Below are 10,708 nucleotides of genomic sequence, written 5' to 3' on the forward strand. Positions count from 1 at the left end.
CTGGTCTACAAAGTGAGTCCAGGATGGCCAAGGCTACACAGAGAAACCCTGTCTCGAAAAACCCAAAAAAAAAAAAAAAAAAAAAATGCTGTATTTCACTGTCCACTTGTTTGCCAAATGAATGTTTTTACAAAATCCCTGTTAACAGCCCCATGTAAGCTGCTCCAGGGCAGCTGGCAGCCTCACCTAAACCTCATCATCTTGGGCTAAAAGCCCACACCCTTCACAGAAAAGTACTTCCTCAAGGGTCAAAAAAGGGTTCAAATGGTATAAAAGGCATGGGCTCACTTGAAAAGGAGAGCTTCCTTGGGGGAAATAATGGAACAAAAAGGCATGCCAAGGAGTAAGTCCAGAAGACACAAGGACTGAGGGCAGACCAAGACAGACTGACGGGGATTTGAAGCAGCCCCTAAATTGCATAGAAGAGGACAGCAGGACAGCTCCTACACCAGGGACACAGCCGTGTTCTTAGGTCAGGAGAGGCCTCAGCAAAGCAGCCTTTCTATAGATCCAGCAACATTTGCACCTCAGAGGACACCAGGAGCAAAGGAAGAAAGAAGTCAGGTATGGCGGGCACCTTGATCCCAGCCCGTGGGAGGCCGGGCAGAAGACCCCTGTGAGTCTGGGGCAAGCAGGAACACCACCAACTCCTTGCTGACAGCAGCTCCCATTCTAACCTCACCTCACCTCACCTTCCTGAGGATGCTGGTTCACTTCTCCAGATATGCTTTTCTACAAGATCCTAAAATCTGGTAGTAAGGGAGTTTAACTGCAATAGAGATGGAAACAAAACTTGGGATGCTATGAAATCCAGAAAGGCAGGGTTGAATGAATCCTTGTGTGGCTGTGGCTCCCATAACCATGCCTACCTTACACTCAAGGCCAACTAGTGACAAAGACCTGGAAGTTAGCCCAGTCTAGAACTTCTCTCATATTTATGCCCACTGGACAGCAGCAAACAAATGGAGCCACAGCTCGGGAAACAGACTATGAGGACGTTCAACAGACATGAGGCAGGACTTCTTTGCAAGCCCTGATTTGTGTCCTCCATCACGTGCTTCACTCCAGGCCCATCTGAGGCAGACAGAGCGCAGACGCACTTACCTCTGAGGGGGAATATATGGAGCACAAACGGTCGGCAGGACCGCACAGGGCTCAGCCAGTGTTTTCTTAGCCTTTTTTGCTTTTTTCCTGACCTTGGACGTAGACCTGACCGTTTTGACTGAGCTCTCTTTTCGACAGACACCATTTTTCATGTCAACATCTCCATAGATGTTCAGAGGCCTCCGGGTACAGCCTGGAGGTGTGTGGACATCACAGTAAGCAGTCTTTCTGACAGAGAACGTGGTGCTGCCTCCAGTCAGCTCCTTCACAGGCTCCATCTTCATGTACAGGCCAGCCTTCTGGGCACATGTCACATGGAATGCTGTGTAGCAATTTGCTTTGTGGCACTGAATGCAGGCACCCACGCCTTTCTGCTTACAGAGGTAGCATGTCAGTTTCCACCGAGCAGGAGGTATGTTCCTCACACCATCGATGGGCTCAATGAATACCGTGTTGGCAAAGCCAACCTCTGGGATCCACAGGGCGCAGACCACATGGCCCCAGCGGTCATCGTCTGTCTTTTTGAAGGCACCACCCTTATTCGGGCACAGCACGCAATCCGCAGGGCGGGCCCGAGACTGCAGGCAGTGGCGGCAAAGCCACTGGCCCTCGGGGATGTAGGGCACCCCATAGCACTCCTGGTGCACAGCCAGGTTGCACATGTCACAAAAGAGAATAACATTGCTGTTCTGACACTCCCCATCCATGCAGATGCAGCACACGGCGTCCTCATCGATCAGGGACTGCTGCTCACCCTGCTTCTGGTTCTCACAGTAGGACTCCTTCTCAAAGCGATCCATCAGGAACTCAAACATGCTCTGTGACACAGCAGAGACACAGTCACCCTTCCGCTTCTCGTTGATGATCTCCAGCCAGGCATAGTCTTCCTCGTCCATGTCGTACTCGACCTCATTGTCCAGCTCCTCAGCTGACTTCTCGATGAACTTGTAGTACACAGGAGGCCTCCTGGGTGCAGACGGGGGACTATACTCCACAATCCGCACCTTGGGCTCGGGAAGCGCACTGGCTGAAGCCGGCGTGCCATGGGTGCTGGGGAGGACTTCATTTTTCTTTTTGACTCTGTTGTTTTTGTGACGCTTAGTTCTTAAGCAAACAGGCGGCCTCTCGCTATTTTCTTTATTACTGTTGCATTCACTCATTTCTTGAGCAGTGAGGTCATCTTCTAGTATGATCTCCAAGGGATCAAAAATACTGATCCGATGCAAGCGCCCTTCAATTTCTATCTCCACCATCCTTTGAGCTTGTGCGTATGTCAGTGTTTCTCGAGTAGGGGAGTGTTTAATACTGCATGGGGAAGAAGGATGCCTCGCTGCAGAGCCTCGATGACATCGTCCTTTCCTCCTCATTTGGCAATGATTACCTAAAATAAAGTCAAAGAAAAAGTTAATTCCATGTAGGATGACAAGAGACTTTAGAAAAGCACAAAACACACCTGGGTAGCACGAACTCAACACCCCACAAATGAAGCTCAGAGTCCAAATATCTAGGAGACTTCCTGACAACTTCTCCCAGAACTCATGGTCACATTCCAGCAAGCTTCCAACAGTACCCCTCCCTCACCACACCCTAATAAAGGCACTGATAGGTAGGGAGGCCCCCCAGAAGCAGCAGCCTCAGGGTTTCTACTGAATCGCTGGGGCACAGGCGAGTACTACCCACAAGTCATCTTTTTAGACTAAGCCAAAAGTAACCTCCAAAACAGCAACATACCCTCCAGAGTTGAGACTTTGGCCTCTCGCCCACAAGTATAGACTTTTTCAGACAGATTTCACAAGGCATAGAGACCATGACCTGTGGCCACAAAGCAGCCATGCTCAGTGGCCACTCAGTCTTAACAATCCCTTAGGTCTCCCTTCTCTTTCCCACTACTGCCCAGCAGAGTGCTCCTGTGAACTCTGTCTGCTGCTGGGGGCAGAAGCTTCCATAACTCGCCAGCATAAAGTAGTGCATTCTTTCCACAAGCACATCCTACACACGGCCTAGAAGAAAACCCTGAGCTGGTCTGTGGGATAGCTTGATCCCAAGAACTCAATGTAGCTCACACAAAGCCTTAACAGTGACCACCCTGTCCCTTTCACTCAAGCCGGGACCTGACTATGTGCTGGGCCCATACTCTTCAAGTAACCCTAGCAGTAGGCAAGATGTCAAAGGGGATCTCTCTTCCTGACACGTTTGAAAATGGTCGGCTCTTGCTCCAAAGAAAGGATGGGTTCCCTCAAACCACAAAGAGCCTGCATCCCCCCTGCACCCCCATCCCAGAGATGAGAGTCCTTATCACTGGTTCATATGCATGAAGACTTTCATGCAGAGATTTGCTTACCACCAGTGTGAACACCACAGAGCTAACGGCCTACACTCCCTCTCACTGTAGTGGACTCCTCTACTTTAGTTGTTCCTGATGTGACTTGGTATCTGTACCTTATGAGCAGACATGCTCACTCTGGACCACCAGTCAAGCAGGGTAAACACACAGAGCACTCAAATGCCTCCCTCGGAACAAGCCCACTCTACTGGCAAGAAGCAAAGACTGACTGACTCGAACATTTCCCAGCTGAAATGTCAAACCAACCCAGAACCAGGACTCCAGAGGAAGCCTGAATCCACAACCTCATAGTTATCTTACCAGTCTTTGAGGAAAGCCCTCAAAGAGCAAACTCGGCCCCAAAAGAAAATTTCTGCAAACCTTATATGCATTTTTAAAAACAGGCCTTACAGGTTGTAGAAACCCACATTTGTAGATACTACCTCCCTATGGACAAGAACGTGAAGACACTGTAGTCAGCTAGACCCCAAGGCCCCTGCATCTGAGGGGCCTCCAGGTGCCTACTGAACCCCGGATTCTCAGGGAGCTGTCAACAAAGCCACCCTAGCCAGCCCTAGGCCTCTAGCTGTATCCCTTAGGTGAGACAGGTGCACATCCAGGTGTCAGCACCATATTCTGTACAAAGAGAACCATGGTGCACCCACAGACGCCTTACTGAGGTGGAGCAGAAGCAACAGCTCCCAGATTAAAGACAAACATGTAATTTTCTCCTGTACAGTAAAGTACTGTAACCAGCCTCGTCAAACCCCACATTCTTCTAGTAAGCACTGAAGGCCTTTAAACCACTTTCCTACAAGACCTGAACCTAATACTTAATGGCCACAGCGGCTCTGTAATTTGGAAATGTAATTGTGACCTGGAGAAAGAGGGCATTTAGCAGCACTGCCCAGCACGGAGTGACCAGCAATCTCAGCTGCTTCCTCGTTTTCTTATACCCAGCACTTTGACCCTCAGGCTCTATGAAGAAAACAAGCATTTCCACGGAGAGAATCAGCAAAGGCAATAAGCGTGCTTCTCCAGAAATAACTGTGCTAAACACATCCTAAAACGCTTTGCTGGCAAAAAAAAAAAAAAAAGAGGGGGAAACTCCATGCTCAAAAATCAGCCCAGTTCATTTCCTGCCTGGTTTGTAGGCAAGCACAGAGGGAAGAGACACCCGTCTAAAGGTGGTGTGACCATCCAAGGAGTAAACAGAGACTCAGGACAGTGCTAGACCCAGCAGGTGATAAGACAGTAACCAAATAATACCCAAACTCTGTAACTATATGTTACCAAATGGCAGATACTTTAAAACAGTAGCAGGTGGGTGAAGGGAACGTCCTCCATTAAGGGGGCGGTTTCCTAGGTGTGTTAAGTGTGTCACAACTGCAGTGCACGGAAGAGGAGTTGTGTTTTCTGCAAATTATGTACAGGAAAGTTGCTTCTCTCCTAAAGGCCCAAGGGAGCCGCGCACGCGCGTTCGTTTCTCAGCGTTTCCTGCACACATCCACGGAGTTTGGCGGAGCTGCAGGCTTGCTCCGGAGATACCAGGCCGCGCTCGACTTAGGAAATCTTCCGAGCCCGTCCCTCTTCAAGGGAGTTTCCTGTCTTGGCAAAATAGATCGGACCTATCTGTTACATAATGCGACCCGCTCCGCACCGCCAAGGCTACGCCGCGAGACCCCAGGCCTTCCGCCTCCTCCACTGTCCGACGCCCAGCCTCGCAGTTGCCCCGGCACCGCAGACAGCCCGGAGCCCGCCCGGCCCAGCGGCTTCTCCACCTCCTGAGCCCTGCCGCCGGCTCCATTCTCTTGGCCGCGCCTCCCGCGCCGTGACGGCCTCCTTCTACTCCACTGTCTCCCGGACCCCGCCGCGGCCTCCGTGTCCCTCTCCGCCCCCACCGGGCTGCGGCCTCCGCCTCCGCGATCCCGCCACCACCTCGCCTCCCGGACCCGGCCTCTTGGGCAAGCGGCCGGCCCCCGAACTCCGCGTCCCCAGCCGCGCCGGCTCCCGGCGGCACTCGCCGTCCCGGCCTCCCCGGTTCCTCCGGGTCCCGCGCCCGCCAGGCCTCACGGCCTCCGGGCCTCGCCACCCCGACTCTCCCTCACCGGCCTCCCCGCCCGCGGACAATGCGGAGCCGCCGTCGCCGCCGCCACCGCCGCTGCCAAACATGGCGCCTGCACCTCCACCCGGACAGGCGAGGCGGACGGCGACCAGCGATCGCCAGACACTCACCTTCGGGGCGCCGCGGCCGCGGGAGCCCGGCGGGCGGGCAGGCGCGGGGGCCGGCGCGGCCGAGGCGGCGCTAATGGCGCCGCGGCTCCTCCGCCAACGGCCGCGCAGCCGAGCCCCGCCGGGCTCCGGGGCGCGCTCAGCCAGCGGCTCCGGGCCCGCAGGGCGCCGCGGCTCGGGCGGGGTCGGCGGCGCCGGCACGGCCGGCTAAGGCCGGCTCGGGGCCCGGCCGGGCGGAGGACGCGGACGCGGAGCTGCTCGGACGCCTGCCGAGGCGCTGCTCGCTCCCCAGCGAAGCAAACAATGCGGCGAGCGCTCCGCCCGGCGCGCTGCGTGCGAGACGCGCCCCGCCCGCCGCCGCCATGACGCGCGCCGCGCCAGGCCGGGATGAGGGGGCGGGGCGGGACTCGAAGGCGACAGTGGGGTGACCAGGAAGGGTGGCTCTCTGGGAGTTAGGGTGGGGATCCTGAGTGGTGAGGAGGGAGGGAGTGCTGCAAGAGTGGGGTGAGGAGGGAGGGTGGTTCTGGGGTGACAGCAGTCTCCTGAAGAGTGAAGAGTGAAGGACTGCTCCCAGAGTGGGGTAACCGGATGATGTTTACTTGGTGGCTGGGGGGGAGGGCGGGGGGGGGAAGCGGGGGGGGGGCGGTGTGTGCAGTGGCACTGAGTAGAGCAAGAATGCTGACCCTAAGAGGCCAGGTGGAGTTTCCTGAGGGTGTTTTCCAAGGGGGTGGCGGGGGTTGGCATGAAGGAATCAAGAGTGAACATCCTAGGGGTGATAAGTGAGGGTCTAATAGTGTCAGGTGACCAGGGTGGTTCATGAAGGGTGAGTAAGGAGGCGATGAAATGGAACTAAGGGTTCTGAAGGAGGGTCACCAGACAAGGGTGGATCCCTCTGAAGCATAAGGATTGGGGGACCCCAAGGTGACAATAGAAAGGCACCAAAAAAGGTACAAGGAGAGACCATTGGTTGGGTAGGAAAGGGTATGGAAAAGAATTGAAGATGCTTGTGACCTTGACAAGTAAGTAATCGAGGTCTTCAAAACTATGGGGCAGCCAAGTCTGGGGGCATTTCCCAACTCAGGCCTTCCTCTTTTTTTGGGGGGGGGGTCTCTTTTTCAGGGTGATGGTGGTGGTGGTGGTGTGGTTGTTTTGAAACAGGTTCTCACTAAGCAGTTCTGGCTGTCCTGGAACTCATTATGTAGACATCCATCTGCCTCCCTAAAGGTATGGGCCGCCACACCTGGCTCAGGCCTTCCTCTTTTAAGCACTATACTGGGAGAGGTCTGTAAGTATTGATGTCTCTACCTAGGACCTGGTAACACCGTAGAGCAGAGGTTCTTACAGCTGGAAAATAAAGCCTTTAAGGGTGAGTTAATTCTGGAACCAAAGTCATCCTGTGGCCACTCCCAAGCAAGGGCCTGTGTTTAGCTAGTACTCCCTAAAAGCGCACCATTGCCAGGGTAGGAGCAGCCCTGGAGCAAGCACCTGAGCACATCTGCCGCAAAGCCAGGAACTGCAAATGGTGCCTCCTCTACAGAGGACCCCTTGTTTGAATCCAAGCATGTCAGCTAGCCAGCCATAAAGTACAGGCAAGAGCAGCACTCAACCTTCTTTCTACCTTAGGAAAACTCTGTGCAAACCAACACGTGAAGGAGCTCCCACAACACAGAGCAGAAGACACAATCTCATCAAACAAAAGATGAAAAGACGTGAAACCTTCACAGAGCAGGAAGGACTGAGGGAGAACGTGACTTCTCCGAGAATGAAAGCAATGCTTAGTAGGCTGGGGGAGTCCCGCACACAGGCATGAAGCCAAGACATTCTTTAATTTCAGGAACCAACTGAGAAGCCCTGGCTGTCCTGGACTCACTTTGTAAACCAGGCTAGCCTCAAACTCACAGAGATCCATCTGCCTCTGCCTCCTTGGCGCCGGGATTAAAGGAGTGCATCACCACTACCCAGCAGAAAGACCTCCTTTATGGTGACTCAGATAATGTGTGAAAGAGGAATTACCAAAATTCTAAAAGAATTGAACCTGGAATTCATATTCAGTAGAAACTAGTGTTCAAATGAGACAGCAAAATAAAGGTGGATTCATAGCCCCTGTACAGTATACTGGAACAAATCTCTTTTAAAATTACTAAAGAAGGCTGGGCGTGGAGGCCCACACCTTTAATCCCAGCACTCGGGAGGCAGAAGAGGTGGATCTCTGTGAGTTCGAGGCCAGCCTGGTCTACAAAGCAAGTCCAGGACAGCCAAGGCTACATAGAGAAACCCTGTCTCAAAAAAAAAAAAAAACAACAACAAAAACAAAAATTACTAAAGGAAGCCAGGCACAGTGGTGTAGACCTGTAATCCCAGCAGTTGGGGAGGCAGAGGCAGGCATATTGCTGTGAGTTCACGGCTAGCCTGGTTTACAAAGCAAGTCCAGGACAGTCAAGCGACACAGAGAAACCCTATCTCAACAAAGAAACAAACAACCAAAATAAAGTACTAAAGGATACATGTTAGCAAAATTAAAAGCGAATGCAGTAGCATATGTATATCAGCCATGAAAACAATCTGTACTGTTAATGTTATATAGTATCCAAAAATCTCAGACAATCTCTACTGCATGGGTGAGGAGAAGAGGCAACAAGAAATGCAAGGGCAAGCCGAGCATGGTGACACACGCCTTTAATCCCAGCACTCTGAGACAGAGGCAGGCAGATCTCTGTGAGTTCAAGGCCAGCCTGATCTACAAAGCAAGTCCAGGACAGCCAAGGCTACACAGAGAAACCCTGTCTCTAAAAACAAACAAACCCCCACCAAAAAAAAAAAGAAAGAAATGCAAGTGCAATGACGTTCTTTTTTTATTTTTAAATAACGCAGCATGTATTGCGAACTGTTTCCCTCCAGTTATTTTTTTTAAAAGGTGTAAAGTAAAGCCGGGCGTGGTGGCGCATGCCTTTAATCCCAGCACTCGGGAGGCAGAGGCAGGCAGATCGCTGAGAGTTCGAGGCCAGCCTGGTCTACAAAGTGAGTTCAGGATGGCCAAGGCTACACAGAGAAACACTGTCTCGAAAAACCAAAAAAAAAAAAAAAAAAGGTGTAAAGTAATGAAAAAATAAAATACTGGAGACTAAATGCCTACAGAAATAAAGACAAAAAGAAAGAAAGAAAGAAAGGAAGAAAGAAAGACAAAACCACCATAACAAAAAGAATCATGCATGGCAAGCAGAAAACAGCCAAGCGTCCTAGTGGTACTGAGAAGCATGCGGACCATCTAGCAGGCTGATGTAGCGCTCTCATCTGGTGCTGTGGCCTGTATCTCTAGAGGTTGGCCTGTGGCCTCTTCTGTTTCCAGGTAGCAATGGCAGGGACAACTTGGACTTTGTTCTGTAATGATATCAGCCTGGGATGGACGTCCAGCAAGTCAGGCTTTAATACTAAAAGTGTAAAAGTGTGCTGCAGATATCCCAGCAGAGGTCTGCCCAAGTTACATAGTTGCCGACACACCACTCCTTGTCCCCTGAGGACTTTTCCAATCTGCTCAGCTCTCAGATTACACTCTTATCACTGAGAGCAGCCAGGGAAGGAACTCAAGGTAGGAGTCTGGTAGCAGGAACTAAGGCAGATCTGAAGTCATAGAGGGGAGCTGCTTACTGGCAATGGTGTTCTTACACTGTATGGTTAGCAGGTTTTAGAATTTTAAAAAAATGGATCATAATGTTACAAAATCAAATTTTCCACCTGAAAAATAGAAATGTGACTTGCACCTTTCAAATGTAAGAAAAAGATGAAGAAACATCAACAAGACTAAAAAACAAAAGGATAAAGGTTAAAAAGCTAAGGTGCTGGCCAATGTTGGCCCTAGAATGCTTTCAGCCAGATGAGCTCAGGCTTACTTGTTCTTTCTGAACTCGGCCTGGCTGGTTCAACTCAGCTGTTCTGGCTCAAACTCTTCTCCAAGCTGCCTGATTCTGGGCTTCTCTCTTGGCCTCCGACTGAATTGTACTATGGTAGCTAAAGCAGAAATATTCTGAATTTGAGACCAAACTAGGATACGGAGTGAATTGTAGGCCAACCTGAGCTGCAAAGGAGGCCCCGTTTCAGGAAAAACAAACCCAAGAGATGACATAAAGAGGCTCAAATAACTAAAGAATTATGATTTAATTAATCTATCAAAAAGAGCTTTTTAATCTGGTTGGTTGGTTATCGTCTGCTTTTTGGTTTTGAGATAGGATCTGACTGTCTAGCTCAGGCTAGACTGGAACTCACTGTATAGCACAAGCTGGCCTTGAACTCAAAATCCTCCAGCCTTTGAGGTGTGAAGATCACTGGCATATGTGACCATGTTCAACTCTTTTTTTTGTTGTTTTGGTTTTGGTTTTGCTTTGTTTTTTTGTGTTTTGAGACAGGATTTCTCTGTATACCCTTGGTTGTCCTAGACTCATTTTGTAGACCAGGCTGGCCTCAAACGCACAGAGATCTGCCTGCCTCTGCCTCCCAAGTCCTGGGATTAAAGGTGTGCACAACCATGCCAGGCTTAGTTTCTTTTCTTGCTGCTATTTCAAATACATAACAAAAGCCACTTACGGATGACAGAGTTTACTTGGGCTCCATGTTTAAAGATGCATAGTATCATGGCAGGGAAGCAGGATTCTGGAAAGCTGGTCATCTTACATCCACAGTCAAGAAGTAAAGACATATGAATTCCGGTGGTCATCTGAATACTCCATTTTATTCAGTCCCCCAGCCAAGAGAACAGTGTCACCTACAGTTAGGGGTCTTCTCACCTTAATTACCCTGGTCTCAACTCTTATCATGGGCATTGTAACAGGTTTGTCCTAGGTGGTTATAGATCCTGTAAAGTTGATAATACCAACCAACCACCACAGATGCATACTCTTTTCTTTATGTCTTTCAGCATATGTCTTTGTTATAGTTTGGTGAGGGGAATAAGCCCCCCCCCAAAAAAGGGCATGTAAAGATGAAAGACACAATAATGCAAATAAATTTTTTTAATTAAAAAAACAAGCATAATAACGGAGAGATATGGGGGTTTGT

General features: G+C 50.7%; 1 protein-coding gene across 5 annotated transcripts in view; it reads right to left on the reverse strand.

The window, feature by feature from the left end:
* Brd1 (bromodomain containing 1) overlaps positions 1–5,781 on the reverse strand; it is a 47,109-nt gene extending 41,328 nt beyond the window's left edge. For 3 of the 5 annotated variants that reach the window (XM_051160171.1, XM_051160168.1, XM_051160172.1), the window contains exons 1-2: positions 4,735–4,948; positions 1,105–2,485 (exon numbers count right to left, since the gene is read on the reverse strand). In XM_051160171.1, the coding sequence (XP_051016128.1) occupies positions 1,105–2,471 (1,367 nt within the window). In that variant the 5' untranslated portion in view covers positions 2,472–2,485; positions 4,735–4,948. Of the gene's footprint in view, positions 1–1,104; positions 2,486–4,720; positions 4,949–5,662 lie in introns of those variants that run through there. The other 2 variants (XM_051160169.1, XM_051160170.1) reach the window with 2 other exon arrangements.
* Positions 5,782–10,708: the final 4,927 nt, after the last annotated feature.

The sequence above is a fragment of the Acomys russatus genome, chromosome 17, assembly GCF_903995435.1.
Source record: "Acomys russatus chromosome 17, mAcoRus1.1, whole genome shotgun sequence".
NCBI lineage: Eukaryota > Metazoa > Chordata > Mammalia > Rodentia > Muridae > Acomys > Acomys russatus.